The 17,360-nt window shown below is 43.3% G+C and overlaps 1 protein-coding gene across 1 annotated transcript in view; it reads left to right on the top strand.

Moving 5' to 3' along the window:
• Window positions 1-3,839: 3,839 nt before the first annotated feature.
• Window positions 3,840-17,360, top strand: part of tsc22d3 (TSC22 domain family, member 3) — a 33,895-nt gene continuing 20,374 nt past the window's right edge. Inside the window, exon 1 of the mRNA XM_030104658.1 lies at window positions 3,840-4,591. Within this exon, the coding sequence (XP_029960518.1) occupies window positions 4,251-4,591 (341 nt within the window). The 5' untranslated portion in view covers window positions 3,840-4,250. The remainder of the gene's footprint in view (window positions 4,592-17,360) is intronic.

The following is a 17,360-nucleotide window of genomic DNA, read 5'->3' as shown; positions in this document are numbered from 1 at the left end:
CACTTCTCATAACTCTTAGCTGCTGGGAAATGAACCAAACACAACTCTGCCTGGATTGAGGGAGCTTTTACCACTTTAGGGCCAATATGTGTGTGTATGTGTGTGTGTGTGTGTGTGTGAGGTTTGAAGGTTTGAGTTTAAGCACACTGGCAGCGCTTCATGGGGTTCCTGGAAGAGATTTAAGCAGAGGAAGTTTGTCGTACAGTACAAACAGTCTTTAAAATAATAAATGGTCACCGAAACAAACCGGTGAAAATATACTAATATGAGATGACATTAATTCATCCCACATGTCTGTCTTCAAAAGCTATAATGTCATTGCGGTTCTGAGAATAATCTACATTTAACCTTTTTTTTTTGTTTATTTTAAAGGTGAGAATATGTTACTAAAGTCTGAATGAACAGTTTGTAACAGACTTGACCAACATGATGACAATCCTTACAGTTTGTGTACCTTAGAATTGCACCTGACAGCAAACTGTGGTCAAGTGTCTCCTGTCCCGGCTCCACTTATCTGTGTTATTTGAACAGATTTTGGGAATGTGCTGCTGATACCGAAGAGCCCCCGAATAGCCTAGTTTCACTGACCCAGTTTAGACAGCTGTGGGAGTCTTGTCTGTACGAGGCGATTCTCCTCAAATTAATATTTCATACTGACTGTCCACATCATTTAGTCCAGTGCAGTCCATACTTGAGGAAGCACAGCTTTTCACCAGCTTGCAGAAAACCGAGAACTATTCCAGATTTGCAGGTGGCCTCAGAATTTACACAAAAAAAAACTGTTTATCCAGTGAATATAGTTCAATTTAAACGCCCTTTAAGACATTGAGTGTGTTGATTCACAGTCACATAGTGTGAGACATTTAAGGTGCCGTAAACACGAGTTTTCTCAGAATCACCGGACTCAGCAGGAAGTTTACTGGAAGACATTCAGTCCAGTTTAATATACTGTTTGTTCACTTCTAAGACTCTCTTATGAGAACATTAGGATTTCTAGAAGTACTCAGTGCTAACTGTGGATTTGTAGAGTTTGTTTTCCTGCTAAATTATTGTTAGTGGCACATCTTTAATGCATTTGATGCATTTCCCTTTAAAAACACTTCAGTCTGCGTTTACTGCCAGTGTATGTTGTATTAAATGAGGTCTTTAAATACAAGAAGCAATTATTTGTTTCTCAATTGTGCACAAGTTTGTGCATCTGTCTTATTTGTTGTTTGGAGCCCAGTACCATTAAATTCCCGTGATGGTTTCCTTTTAAGTAACTTTCTATTTTTCAGTGATTTACATTTTTCATTACAAAAGAAATTCTGCAATGTTTCATTGTGTATATTTGTAGTAAATGAATATGGTTAATCTTAACTTAGTTAGCTGAGTAGCTAGAACCTTTCCCATTTTCAGCTTTTCAAAAATCAAAATATTAAGAGTAAAGTCAACATGAAATGATTCTAACCTTTTCCCAACATGTTTCCTTTGTTGACTTCTCTTTTTTCGCTGTTTTTAACATTTTAAACCTGATTGTGTTCATTATTTCGTGTTTGCAGAGGGTCTCTTGACTTCACTGCTGCTTTTAGCTTTGACTAAAGGTGCGATTACTGCACAGCATAACTGTAGTTAACGTGTGAGAACATTAAAATGATCATATTGATCTGCTATAGATCTGGTAATGCACGGTGCTCTGGTGTCCCTTGAGGGGATTACCAGGAACTCAGTCTATTCAATCCAAATGCTTTGTTTATTCTGAAATACATCGTAAATATTAATTACCGTCAATACAAGACAGAATTTAAACTTTAGTTTCGTCTGTTTCTGGGTTGAAAATGTTTTTGCCTGTTTACTTGTGTTAGAAGTATATAGGAAAGCTCTAGTTTTGCCTTTTTAACTGAGCTAATTTAAGTCATTTGTTTGCTGCCTGCAGCTAATTAGTGCATCCAAAGCTGCAAAAATTCTGAGTTTCACCTAAAAATCAGCTGTTTCTTCACCAAAGACACAAAATATGGTTGAACATCATAATGGTCAAAATCTTTCATCTATCCAGGTTGAGAAGTGAGGACTTTGGATTTTCTGCCCAGTAGTGTAATTGGCACAACATGGAGAGATACACAAAAGCCTGACAGATTAAGAGCAGGGACAGTAGATTGTAATTTAAATTGTTCTTACTGAATTAGAAAATGTGTTCATCTTTTCGTGTGTCCTCTTGCAAAATTTACTGTTTGCTCTTGTGCAGGGTGGAACAACCAGAAGTGAAATCAAAAAATCAAATGTTAGACTAAAACGGGCGAAAATGAAAGTTTGTGGAATTTTTTTTTCAATAAAATATTATTAATAGTAAATATAAAAAAGGACGAGTTTAACCAGGACCGAGGACAGTAATATTCGCGCCTGTGCTTTTCCGGGTCTGTATCACTCTTTGTCCACTAGATGTCAGTCTTGATCCAGACTGGTTCCCCCTCAGTTCCTCCACCAGACAAACTGCAGCAGCCCTGTTGCCCGAGGACATCATTACACACTCAATAAAGCAATAGTCAGTCATTTTCTCTGCTTAATTGATCCCTCTGCTGCTCAACAATAGGTGGTGTGACATTTTTTTATTGCAGTGCAAACAGCAGCAGCATGCCTCAGAGTGAAACATGTTATTTCTAATTGTCTTGTTGTGATCTTGGGTGACCGGCCATCTGTAGACAGCATGCCGTACACTTGTTGGTCGGCGGCTGAGGTCAGAGACTCGGCCGTCCTCCCCGAGCGCCTGCACGGCGGTTTGATGACATTGTCCCGATCTTATGAAACACTCGTCTGGAGGACAGAAACGGCACTCTCTTGCACAACCCTGAACTATTTGGGAACAGATACGGAAATTGGCAAAACCGTGATCAAACACGGAGAGGGCTGATAAGACGGTGTTTATGTCTCGTGCACTCCCTCGTCGTCCCCGAAAAACACACACAGTCCCACCCAAGCACATGCACAGTATTAGTACTTTAGAAATGTGCATTTCCTGAGTTTTACTCTGAACTTTAACTTTTGCGTAACTCTTCAGACCTACTTTCTATTAATGTCCTGTTTATCTGTGTTTGTCTCGCATTTGATGACTTTAAACTCTCTCATTTAGCAAGTTTTACAGATTTAGAACGTGCACGTTTGGACAATACAGGCAACATCCACAAGATAAAAAAAACTGATAATCACAGAGATAATATGAAGAAAAGTTTTTTCAAACAAAGTCTCGTTAAAGTAATTGCTGTGACTTTCTGGGATCGTGCTTTCTGCCCACTGGAATCTCAAACACGCTTTGTTGTGTAATGAAAAGAAAAACCCTGCTGAATGCATGCAAATTAATCGGAGGGCGGCAAAAAAAAAAAAAAAAAAAAAAAAAATTAAAGCAGGAAAAGTCTTCAAAGGAACAAGTGAAGTTCTGCATTTTAAAAGTCGCTCAGGCACATCGCATCAACTGGAAACATTAGGTCCTTTCATCTTTTGACAAATTATCACGCAGACACGTTATCGCGGCTGCAGCCTCCGTCTCTTCAGCCACTCCTTGTGCTGTCAGTACGGCAGGGTGGAGCCGGCCGAGCCGCACATGTTTCCAGCATGCTCCGGGGCTGCTCCCCCGCCCTCGCCGTCTTTCTCTTTCCTATCCACAATGTACCGAACAGCCAGGCGGTGAGAAGGGAGGGCCTACCGCACGCAGCCAGCAGTGCTTTTTACCAATCACAAGGGTTTCCCCTCCCTCCCTGCTTCCTCTCGCCCTCCCTCTCTCCTCTCTTGCTCCCTCCCTCTGTCTCTAGGCACGCCAACCAAAGGGAAAAAAAAAAAAAGAAAAAAAAAAAGTCCAGGGGAAAAAGTAGTGATAAGCAGCAAGCAGCTTCTGGGTTTTGCTTTAAAGCGGACTCCCGCTGTAATGGTGTGAGTGTGTGTGCATGTGTGTGTGTGTGATCTCTTCACTCGTTCTCCCGCCACAGTAGCAACACAGTGCGGCGGCGGCGGCCCGAACAAAAGGCTTAACGCAGCAGAGCCACAGGAGGGGGAAACTCAGGGACAGGCTCAGCGTGACTTCAACTTCTCAGGGAGGAACTCAACCTGCCGTGTAGCGCTGCTCCCTGCTCGGGAGTTCCAGACGGGACGCCACACCGGGCCGGCCCCGGCCGCCTGCCCCGTCACAGCTGAGGAACACACCCTGTTGCTGACGGTCTGCTCTGTGAAACCCCAGCACCTGCCCGGGGCGTCTGCTCCCCCTCATCCACCTGGCCTCCAACATGTCAGATGATGACTGCCGCTCGCCCATCGGCCTGGACTGCTGCAGCTGCTGCCTGGACCTGGCCAACGGCTGCGACGACTCCCTGTCCGGCAGTCCGGCCCCGGGCCTGGGTCCGACGGGAGGCCCGCCCGGCAGCCCCACCAGCCCCAGCGTCAGCCACTTCCGACAGCTACGCAATCAGCTGATGTACCAGAACCTGAACACGGACAAGCTGAACAACATCATGAGGCAGGACTCCCTGGAGTCGGTGGTGAGGGACCCCTGCTTCCTGCTCAACGAGGGCATCTGCAACAGCAACATCGACCAGACCATGCTGTCCATACTGCTCTACTTTCACAGGTACGTGTGTTTCACATCAGTCCAAGCGGTCTTTCAGTACACTGTGAACTTTCAAGTTCTCCTCTTTTTATGCACATTTTAGTTCCAAGTCAACATTTTGAAATGCATTAATTACCTTCTCTAATTCAAATCTAAGCGTGAGAAGCATGTTTGGGGCAAATGAAGCAGATGGTGAGAGGAAACTAATCAGGTTTCTTGGATCTCCAAAAATGCTGACACATGTATTTATAACCGTGGATTAAGAATAGGCTGTCCGGCCGCGAGGGGTGTATATAAGCTTCAAAACAAAGTGACGAAACATATAAAGAAGGGTTTAACATCTTTAACTGCAATTACATTGTGTTCTTCTTTGAGGAATTGAAAGCTGAGCATTTTACATAACACTTCAAGTGTCAATCAGCATCGACATCCACTTTTTTTTAGCAGCATATAACACATGACAAAGTTGGAAATGATTCTTTGTATATATATATATATATGTATGTACAGTATGTAGACTGTAATGTATTTCCCTCATGCAAGGCTGCACGTGTTATTTCAACAAGTTGAAAAGAAAGGAAACGGCAAACTTGTTCTGAAGCACATTCAATTAATATAATCTTTTATTTTTAGAGGTCAATTGATACCTGCTTGACACTTTTCCTGTCTCTGCCAAACAGTGTTTATGGAACAAAGTTTGGCTGGTGCTTATTGCGAGGAGGAGCGTGTCCTTCCTCGCGGTGGGAGAGTTGGTTTGGCAGCTACTGTCAGATGACTTCAGCCCCAAATTAACAGTTCCCATCTTTCCAGTTCGCCACTGATTAGACTGTTGCTGCACTTCTGAACTGGAGCCAGCCGTATGCCATTACATATGGTCTGTCTGCTTATCGGAGGAGGAAGAAAAGCCCTGCAGGGGAAGAGCAGTGAACATGTTATCGCAGTAAAAGTCACCTTTGAGTGCGGTTTATGGGCGAAGTCGCCGTCATGTGTGTCAGTAAATCGGAGATATATGTTAAGCACCTTGACACATTTGTCAGACATGTATGATGTCTGATAATCCTTGAACTCACATTTAGTTACTCTCAGTGGAAAGAGGCATTTGTCCCTTCTCTTAGCTTTTCCTTCATTTGCCTTATTGGTGATTTTTTTTAAAATATTTTTCAGACTGAAAAAAAATATGAGTATTAATTATGCTTTTCTAGGTTAAATCTTTAAGCCTCAGTTATGAAATAACCCATTTTTTGTTAAATCAATCTAGCAGAAACAAAGAAAAACCTGAAGCCCATTGCTTTACATTAGTGTTAATTTCATTTTCTAAATTAAATAAGCCAGAAGTACACATACAGCCGTTCAGTCGTCCTACAGAATGTGAATCCTGACACAAATTACATTTTAAATGGCTTTAATGTACACCAGGAAAACTTATATTATCTGTGCATCTTACACAGATAAAGCGGCCATGTCTCTTCTGTTCTAGTTCACTGGAAATGTTCACAACAAAGGTAATTATTACCATTGATTGAGTTATTTGCAGGTGTTATCATATCAGTAATGTTCCTTGGCGAAGAGACACATTATCAGCATTTTATCGAACTCCCACAGAAGCCGGGCTGCCTTCGGCAGGTTAGATTTAGTTACATTTTAACCTGTTTTTATTTTCGCGCACACTTTACAAGTGTTCTTTTCTCCTGGTTTGAATATTTACACAGCATGAGGACAGATAATGAGTGAAAGTGTTTACATTGTCGTCTGGCCGCAGCGTGGCCGGTGACATCCATCAAAGATGCCTAGAAGTGAAGGCAGAGTACACACTGACGACAGGTCACTGGTTCATCGCTGGACAAACACAAGGACACACACACACACGCACACACACATGCTCTCTCACATTTGTACCTATAGACAATCCTGAGTCAACAATTAACCTCAAATGCCTGTTTCTGGACTGTGGGAGGGAATCAGAGTATCTAAGAAAACATGCAAACTCCACCCAAACCCCCGACTCCAACCAGGGACCCTGTTGCTTTGAAACAAGAGTGCAAACCACTGCACCACTGTGCAGTAAACTAACTTTAACGTCGACTGACACGATAATAGGCTCCAAACACACACTGTGTATCAGTGTTTGAGGAAACTGTTTTGGTGTCTCAAACTGTTCGGGATTTTGTTTTGCGAAGTTAAAGTAAAGATTTCTAAATGCTCATTAGTCTCAGGTCAGTATCATTCCTGCCATAGATTTTGTTTTGGCTGCTGAGCTGCATAACTCAAAGAGAACAATCTGTTCCGAACTCATGTTTGATTGTTGGGGTGTGTCTTTCTGAAAATGCTGGATTAATGCAGGAACTTTGGTCTGATGGCAGAAGCCCCCTCCCCCCCAGCTGGTGCTCCTTCTGGGTTTAAAAATAAAGTGACTTTTTGAATAGTGAATGTTTCCTTCATTGTGCTTCTAAACTTCTTGGATAAGCTCCGATGGATCATTATTCACTGTGTGCAGTGTTTACTCTTTCATACGTTGAATAATGACCGCCTGTCAAAAGTGTTACACAAACGTTGTGTTGCATAAAGACTCTACTTACTGACTCAGGCGTTAAACTTTTATTCCAGTACAGTGTGTCAGAAAACCCACATCGACTGAACATAAGTGGTAAAATTATAGCATGTTCAAATATCGATTACTAATCTATTCAGTAATCTGTGCCTTACTGGACTTGAGGGAATTTCAGGATGCACAGGAAGTACAATATGAAGTAGAATATGACTGCCAGTGTTTTTGACATTTCTGGCTCGGATTCAAAGCGTTCACCTGTGCCAGCGGCCGGCGCGGCCGTACGCCCGTCTGCGCCAGCCCCTCTGTTTGCCTGACAAACAATCTCCAGCCAGAACACTTTGTCCCTGAACCGTTCCCCGTCTCAGGAGGGAATCGTGGATGTGGATCATGTGCTTTTCATGGATATACTTTCTGACAGGATTAAAACACCATTTTCCAACGTTGTACCCTTGCAAGTTTTTCATGCGGGGAACACAAACGCGGCCATTCATTCGCACATGTGCTAAAAACTAATCCTGTCAGTTGAAACAAGAAAGCTGCACGCTGAGCTGAGGTTTGCACAGATTCGTGCATTTTTTTCAAGTATTCAGTGTGACCGGGCCTGGCTGCTGATGAAAGCCCGGCTGAGATTTACCCACTGACCTCACCCTGGGTGGCCAGTCTGCCGAGCAGCTATCTCTCTCATTTGCCTCTTGCGAGCAGAATAAAATGTCCAGTGTTGCCTGAAGGAGCATGCCAGGACATCTTTTGGACTTGTCGAATACCGGCAGGAGCAACAGCCAAAAAAAATGTGTTATGTAAATGATTCAAGGGTCACAGAAATGCGCTGAAAGGAGAATCTGGAGAGATAAGTCCCATTTGCTGTTAGAGCCTGAGCCAGACAGTGCTGACAGGGGGAAGCAGGATCTGTGATTTCCACAGGATAAGTCCAAAGGAAATGTGTTGATTTACTTTTTTTAAGGCTGAAAGGGGCCACAGCTGGACGGAACGAGAAAGGTACTCTCGCACACCTTCACCGCGGGCAGTCAGTCGGCACTTAACAGCCACTAAACGCCATCGCACGCCGGGGTGAAGCAAGGTGAAGAGCCTGCGGCGATTGCAAACATTTTTATCGCAAAACTTCAGGTCTGTGACCAGTCAGGCAGCTGGTAAGCAGTCAAAACCTGACTCAAGGGAAAATAACTTCTGAGCTAGCTCCTTGGCTCAGAACACTTCACTTTGTGTCAAAGACCTTTCTGAAGAGACTTTCTCCACTGACATATTTAATGCTGCTGCAGAAAGAAAGACTGAGCAGAAGATTGCATTCTTCAATTGGAATTTAGAGACGGAATAACTCATCTTTCTATTAAATCCTGCCATCAGGTAAAGGCATGCAGACTAATGTTCCTGCTGCAGTTACTTTGATGCGAGTGTGAAATGCATTTACTGGAAGAAGAGCAGCATTGTCCATGTAAGAATGGAAAAACTTTCATGTTGACAGTTTGGCCTGTTCGCCGAAAAAAGGACTTTGCAGGCCGGTTGGGAAAGGCTGCAACTTCCTCTTTCAGAGTAATGTGACGGTGCCGAGGACGTCTCAGAGACAGCATCCCCTTTGCTTTGTGGAAAACTGAAATCATTCAGACAAAAGACCTTTAACCTCCGACTGAGTTAGATTTCCTGCTCGGACTCAACAGTTTACCCCCCCCTGACATTTTCGCTGCCTTCATAAATGAAACCTCATAACAGTGGTGGCCACTCCTAGCTGTGGCCTGAGGTGACCACTGGGTTTTGGCGCGGGTCCAGGTGACTGCCGAGCATATCCTCACCCTCCCACAATGGGCTGGAGACAGAATCCGGCTGTGCGATTCCCCGCTGAGCTTTAAAGCTCCACTCTGTGATCCAAATATAAACCGCAAAGTAGCTATGCTACAAGAACTCTGGGTTTTTGGAGCGGAGGCCTGCATTCAGTGATGGTGGTTATGGAAAGTCTCTCAGCCATGTGCACTCCATTCAAGAATCCAAACAAATGTACATTTAATAGCCCTTAACATTCTCCAAACCAGGGCGTGGCGACAAAACTCCTGATAAACGGCCAAAGAAAGGACTCCGTCGTTACATAATAACCTGGTTTTATACTTTACTTTTCGTTCTCGGCAAAGAATTTAGTGTAATGCCAGTGAATAAGGAGCAAATACCACTTTAATCCTGGGTGTGCCCGAAGAAAGACCTTTGCAATTCATTTACATGCAAGTCACAGCAGAAAAAAAAAGCTGTTTTATCAGAGCAAAGCCGTCGACAGGGCAGAACTGTCTGCTCGGTGCTTGAGGAGTAATGATTTGCATTGGTTTCATCCCAGACCTTTTTTTTTCCTCATGTTTATTTACTTTATCAGATTGACGTTCACTCACAATATTGTTTTCTCCCCTAATTTGATCTCATTCAAGCAAACACATGAAACGATTTGAAGTTTACTTCCATAATCCAGTAAGACAAATCACATATTTCCTGATGTTTGAAGGACATCTGGTGAGTGTCTCCCTGTAAATGTTCGGGCCTGTTTTTTTGCAGATTGCGCTGCAAAGTCATCAAAACAGTCAGGAATGTAACAATGGAAGATGATATAAGCAAAACATTGTTTTCCCCGTCATTCTACATTCTGGCATAATTGCTTTCATTTGCGAGATCAGTGTTGCATCATGTAAAAAGACGTTCTCACAGTATAGCGCGCGTTCATCACAAATTAGGCAATTACAGCTTCATTGTCTATGAATTATCATAAGCCGCGACGAGCCGTAACGAGCGTTCGGATCAGAGTGGAACAAACCGCTGCGCCAGTGTTAAAATTCAAATTTCATCTCTTCTCCATTTCTCCAAAGAAATTCCTGAGAGAGCAGTGTAATCTAAAGTCATGCATAAAGAGGAGACAATACACCGAAAGGGAGGAGAAATGCTTGTCTCATTGCTGTTATTAAGTACCCCTCTGTAGCCCACAGAAACAGGCTTATGAATGTCAAACACATCATTTCTTAGAAAGGAGCTGTATCTAATTACATTCGTTTTCCGAGCTCTCATTTTAACAACAAAACAAAAGTGCGCGGCAAATTGGTGTCTTTGGTGAAAAAGGGGGAAAAAAAAAAAACTTGTCCTGTGGAAGTCTGAAAAAGCGTTGTAACTTAATGGAACACAGGTGGGAGAGGAGACAGAGGTAAACAAAAAAAAAAACTGAGTAATTGGGTGAGGAGGCAAAAGAGAAGAGCAGCTTCATGGCCAGGCAGGTTTAAAGAACCAAACCTCACAAACAAAGGCGGATGGGGCGAGGTCTGAGGTGGCGGGAGGCGCTGTGGCGGCGAGACTCGGGGAGGCTGCAGACACGAGGCTGCTGCCGCCGCTGCTGCTGAGACACAACATAGTCAGGGCTTGCTAAAAATGCCATGCTGTTGACGTTTATTTGAGGCGAGATATAAGAGGGCTGCAGCTGTGTGGATATCCATTTTCTATCGCTGCAGGAAGCCCGAGCTCATGAAAGGTGCTTTACAGTCTTTTTTTTATGAGTTTAACCTGTAACACTCCTGTGTTAAAAACAAGACATTCTGGGAGCAAAGGGCTGATTCACCGTGTTACAAACCGCTCAGGCGTTCGAACACATCGGCCTACGATTAGTTTTCTGCAAATTAAAAGCTGCGATTTAATTCTATTACTGAAGGACTCGGTACAGAAAGATGAACAATAATAGCTTTTTAATGGACCCCTTGACTCGGTCCTGGGTTGTGTTGTGACTGTGTGGACGGGGCCGGCCTTGGTGAGACGCCAGGAGACGTCTGGCACCAGGGCCGAACGCCTCGTGTGCAGGTGAACGCGTTTGTCCGTCAGTCGACGCCGTCTGCGAGTCGACAGCGAACGCGCTCATCCCCGAGGGGAACGCACGCTTTACTATGCACACATTTACTTCCGCGCACAATGAACGCCTTTATTGCCAAAGTCCCCGGCAGACGGAGATCAGCGTATGTCGACCCAGGGATCCACAGACACACCCTGAACCGCAGGTTGATGCAACCACCAAAGCAGGACGCTTTCTTTACCAATGCTGCTGAGCGTCAGCTGGTCCGAGCAACTCCAGGAACTGACCAAGAGCTGCTGCTGATGGCTGTAAACTGCCTAAAGCTGGTGTCGCTCACTTCATTTTACATTTCATGGCTACTTTTTAATGCTACTTTGTTTTTAAAACAGCAACAAATTTACATTTACACCACACAAATGAAATTCAAACTAAAATATTTGAAAAGAAATATACACAAATGTTGCCTTAAGAATCAAAACTGTATATCCTCAAATTTTTACATTGTCATAAAAAGCTTATAGCTTTATCTATTTATTAAAATATAAAAATCATCAAGCTCCTTTTATATTGTTCTTCTAAAACCTGACATAGCTGTTCGTTATGTAGCTGTACAATTGACCTCACTGTTATTTTAAAGCATCACAACACAAGAATAAGCCACACTGCTGTAACTGGAGACCATTTACTTCAATAGGAAGTAGCAGCTTAATTCTTAAAAAATGCTGACTCTTTCTTTAAGAAGTAAAGATTACACCTGGCTTTGCAGCATTTTATGATTCTAGTGAAAAATAACCTTGTTAACGCAGACCTGTACACCTTAAAACCAATTCCTTTATTAAAAAAATAATGATCTCAATTCATGTATTTCTCTAAAAACAGCAAATAGTAATTGATGTGAATACTTAAACTCATTGTCAGAGAGTTTTAGTGTCTTTTCAAGTTCTCATTTCACGGTTACATCAGATACGAAGTCGTGAGTTTTTCCAATAACACAGACGCAGACGCTCTTGGGGGATCCAGACGCGGGAAGGTGACCCAGAGCGCTTCGCCGCTGTTGACACATCACCACAGCAGAGTCCATAAGCTCTTTTGTCCTGATCAACAGTGCAGACACAGTATGTCCCAGAGCTGGATTACAGATCTATAAGTACCACGCATTGTCACCTGAGTCAAATCCTCAAAATCAATGTGCTATCGATTACTGATAGAATTTTATCTCAACTTGGAACTTTGAGGAGTTACTTCCTTCTTCCTCCAGATAGATTAAAGTTATTTCTTCCTACTAAGACTTCAGTCATCCCAGGAGAGCGACAGCACACTGGCCAGTTTGAACCATGGGAAGGTTCTTGATAGCTGACTGAACTGGAGTGATCAGGAAATGTGGAAATCCACAGTTTTAAAGTCACGGAGTTACTGTCAATGTTTATGAAATAGCCCGTCAGTGGTAGGGACAATATTTACAGGTCGGAAAGTTCTTTTATGCCAACCTCATGGTGTAGCAATTAATTATTAAATACATCTAACATAAGGAACAATCCTGTAAAAGAAAGTTTATAGTGAATTTTGTGAGTTTCCGTTGCAAACTCTTTCCAGCAAAGCCCACGAGGCTGAACACAGCCGTGTGAAAAGACTGGAGACGGAGTGAGGAATGGATTTTGTTAGGTCTATAAAAACAAATCGGGAACAAAATTAGAAGCAAAATAGGAGAAACTCCATTACAACAGCTGAACTCTGGTATCCATATAATGACTTGAAAAAAAGTGAATTATTTCACCAAGAAAACAGAGGAAACATTCTTCAAATCCCAAAATACTTCAAAACACAATAAAATCATTCCTTTTATCAGCTTCCATGGTTTCATAACTGTCTTTGTTCCTATTCCTTTTTAAAAAGTGCCACATCACTCCGCTATTCCTCTCTCTCCTTGTTTTTCCTCTGTCTCTTTCCACACTCTCTTATTCCTCATCTCTTCATCTCTGTTTTCCAAGTTGGCAGGATTTGGGATTATGTAAGTGTGTGTGGAGGGGTGGGGGGCGGCCATGGCTCGCGCTCACTGCCTTATCTGTTTGGACCATGACCATGGCGCCTAATTAGATAATAAGGACGCCTGTCAACACTCGCCATCACTCACATTCCGTCACACACACACAGCCAGCGTGAGGAGGACGGCGAGCGCTCATTACACCAATTATTACCCCGTTTAAACACACATTAGACTGCAAACAACAATTGATACTCGTGGTGGTTTGATCTTATCGGATTTTAACTCCCACAACCAAAATGACTTGATTTAAGAACAACAGCAGCAGCGACAAATTCTCTTTAAATTATGTGAAGTGATACAAAAAAAAGAGCCTTCAGAGAATGAGTCCAGCAGAAAATGAGCTCTGCTAAAAAGTATTTGGATTTCAGCATTTCATTTTTTTCAAGTGCTAAAAGATATTACAAAAAAATTAAATGAAATATGAAAAAAGGCAAGAATTTCACATTTTGTGCAGATTTGAGTGCTTAAAATCAATAAACAAGATTTTAGAGTCAAGAAAAACTTAAGAAAAACCCAAAATACAAAACTCCATTTTTGATACCCTAATTGAAGAATATACTCTGTTCATCTTTGTACCTACATAAACTTCTCATTCAGCTTTAAACAAATAAAAAAAAAATGTAATAAATCAAGCTGCATACGATGAAGCATTTATACTTCTATTTTTTTTAATAAAGTAATAAGAGATTGTTTCAAATGCAAATTTGTTCAAATTTGGTTTAAATGACGTCTCTCCTCCAAAACAGCTGTGAACCCGGATGAAAACTGGCTCGTGGGACACAAACTGTAAGACCACCGTCCCATGTTTGGACTAATAAATAAAATATGGTTCAGCCTATCGGTTTCGAATTTTTTGCTCTCATCAATTAGTCTTCATTCCTCAGAAAGTGAAAACATAACTTACATATTGGTAATTCGGGGCTTTAACATTACTCAGATAACATCGGAATTTAAATTCAAGATGATTCTTTGACACAGAACGTCTCTTTCTCCGCTGGAGCGATGACGCTGTTGGACACGGGCTTCTCCGCACCGCCCAGTCTGAGTGGTGAGGCTGCGGCCGGAGGGCAGTAAAGTCTGACCTCTCCTCTGTTTTCATTAGCGTGGCGGTCCCGCTCTGGTTTCTGACCGGGAAGTGAAGATGTGGTAACCCACCCTGCTACTGGGGGCCAAATTTAAGTATAATGTTGCTGGAAAGCCATAGTTGATCCACAATGGAAGCAAATAGTTTTGATGAGCATTGTGCCGCCGTCACCAGATCCAGAGGCGAACAGGTATCTGTCCCTTCTGTAGTGAATGAGAAACACTCTATATCGCTAAAAGATTCAGATTTACTCAGCATGTAGTTTTATATGTTGATCTTCATTGAAATTGTCCCTTTGAAGTCTGTGTCAGTGAAGAGAAAAACTACTGAAACAATGTATTTGCTGTTTTTTTTTAAATATTTTTCTCTCCTGAAGACTGTTTCATAATCCCAATTTTTGTAGTCTTTTTTTTTTTTTCTTGCCACAATGGTCTGCTACACAATGCTGCCAGACATTTCTTTTGTGGAGTGGATCTGAGCCAGGCCTATCATTATCCTATCTTATTCTTCGTGGGCTTTATTCACACACACACAGTACACACACATCAGGGTACATGCTGTAACCTGAGTGCAGCGTTTCAGGCACAAACACACCAAATTCCTCCAAATGAAAATACATTTTGGATTTCATTTGATTTATTAGTCCGTCAGAATTGACGCCTCTGTTCTGCTCCGAGGCTCGAACCTGCAGCGAGTGTCTGACATTTTTAAGCAGAGGTGTTGCCTCGAGTAATTGCTGAGAAATGTGCTCAGAGTTTGTGGGAAAGACGACTCTGGGCTGCAGCAGGTTGCAGCGCCAGGACCGATCACATGGTCTATTTCTGTTTCACGACATTTTCTCCGCTGACTGAACTTCTGTGTTCTCCAGTAAACACTTGGCGTAACCTCAGAGCTCAGATTTTCCCAAAACAGGACGCTGAGGTCATGCGACGGCAGAAATGGCTCAGAGTTTATTGGTAATCAGAAGCATAAACATCCATAATCGCCCTCGGAGTTAATGTCAAACTCATTTAATCGAGCGAGCACTTTGTCGTCCTGGCACTTCGAGCAGGTATGTAACAGAGGTGTCTAAAAATAAATGTTAATTAAATCTGCACTCAGTTCTCTGACATCTGCTTTCTCAATCGCCGCGGCTTTCCTAAGTGTTTTCTTCGTTTTGAAAGATGTTTCACACAAACAACACCCACTTCACATCTGGGAACTCCTGTGTCATCCTGTCATCTGTAACCGTGGAGAAAAAAAAAAAACAGTGCAGCTTTTGCAGAACACTGAGAGGACACCGAAGGAAATAAACAACTGAGACTTTTAGCACAGCTGCCGCATGAGCGGTGTGTGGAGACGGCGTTGGGCAACACACTCTGAAAAGTTTCATCAGGTGGAGCTAACTGAGTAATGTCTTCAGTCTTCTTGTTTTTTCCTGCAAATGTTAACCCAGGGCTTGGCAGACGTGAAGCATAATTTTCTTGACACTGCGAATTAAGTGCACAAACTAAACTCCGTGAACCATCAAACTCTGACTTTACTGTAATAAATCTGACTTCCTGTTTGTTTCTAGTGCTTCCAATTCTTTTTTTTTTTCTTTTTTTTTTTTCCAAAATCTGTGGCTTCGGGTTTTCCAGTGTGACTGAAAAAAGAGAAAGAAATGGAAAAAATAGGAACGAAAAAAACCGAAAACCAAGAAAACAAAGTGGCTTGACGCAACAGAGACTCTGTCATGTCCTTTTTTTGTTGTGTGGATGTGAAGACAACACAGCTGGCTCGGTAAATCCTGACGAAACACTTGTTTCTGTGAGTCTGCCTGGAGGAGCGGCTGCAGTCCGCTGCCAGATCACTGCTGCGGCCTGAAGAGTCGGACCTCCTCTGCCAGGCCCTCTTTCTCTCTCTGGATGCGTCTCTGGCAGATGAAAGGCGGCGAGCGGGGTGAAAAGCCCACTGGCGTGCCGAGTTACATGGAGTCGTGATGGTTCCTGGCTTCACCCCGGCGGAGAGCGAGCCACCAGCAGCAGCTCACACCGGCGAGAACAGCAAGGCGCATCCCGTCCAAGAGCGCCTCGTCTTTTGTGTCGCCGTGTGTAAAAGAGGCAGATGAAGCCCCCGTGCCTTGCTCCGCAGTGCCACGGTGGGGGTAATTAGCAGCAGTGACATTAAACGACCTCCTCTCGCATTCCTTCCAGTGTGGCGTCACGGACAGGAGTGACTCACTGATTCATTGTTGTGCTCGCTTTGCTGTTGTTTACACAGCGCCGCATTAGGCTCCCGAACGCATCCAGGCCCCTCCGCAGCAAAGTAATCAAGCTTTCGACGGAGTTCGGCGTTCGGAGCGGGAGGAATGTCACCCGAGTTCTGAGACTCGCTTTCCTTTCATTCCCCTCCTTCTTCGTCTGTTCCTTTCAATTATCTCTCCCTGGCACGGACTCGCGCACGCCGCACGCACTCGGATTCCATCAGGGCTGCCATCCACATCCCCGACACAAGTCTTTCACTGGGCTGCGGCGCGCACAAAGACCTATTTATCACCAGACTGAATGCAAGGTGTCACACAAGTGGAAGTGAAGCCTGCGCCGCTCCGCCGAAAAAGAGAGAAGAGAGAAGGGTTTATGTAACAGCGGAGGTCAAAACCTTTGAGTGCTCAAAAATCCACGGTGTGGAAGTTGAACAGTGTCAGGAGGTTTTATTGAATCAGGAAGGGTGTTTTTTCTTACTTTTGTGGAAGAGTTCTGCAAAACAAGAGGATCTAAAGCTGCTCTTGCTTTCCTATAACTGTAAAAGTTTACCTGAATTCAAATTGCAGCTGCACGGTCGATAGTTTTTTAAGTATTTCCAAGGGGAGGGATCCTTCACAGCTACTTTCACCAAACTGGTACAGTGTTACTTTCAAGGAGCAGTTCTGTTCGTCGTCATTTCGCTGCGATATCAGGAATCCAACAGGATAGCGCAGTCACCCGAGTGATGCATGACTTTTTCCTTCCTTCTCCTACACACAGCCATCAGTCAGCGCCGCTCGCTTGCACCGCCTGACCTGAATGTTTTCACTGGTCCATCACCCTGAGGCTTGTTTAGCATCATTTAAGCACTGCTTTACTGTGGGCTATTTTCATATGCCGGGTCCCACAGGTCGCATGTGGGCGGAAACAGCACACATCCACAAGAGGCTGTTACGAAACTTGCCTTTTTCTTTTTTTTTTTCTTTTTGTCTTGAGTGTCTGATTTCTTGAGCCAGGATAAAAAACTCAAAAAAAAAAAAAAAAAAAGGAAACTGTCACATCTCACTTAGCAAACAACAGCTGTGTGGTTTGT

Source organism: Salarias fasciatus, chromosome 2 (genome assembly GCF_902148845.1).
Source record: "Salarias fasciatus chromosome 2, fSalaFa1.1, whole genome shotgun sequence".
Classification (NCBI taxonomy): domain Eukaryota; kingdom Metazoa; phylum Chordata; class Actinopteri; order Blenniiformes; family Blenniidae; genus Salarias; species Salarias fasciatus.
This window is presented reverse-complemented; position numbering and strand designations above follow the sequence as displayed.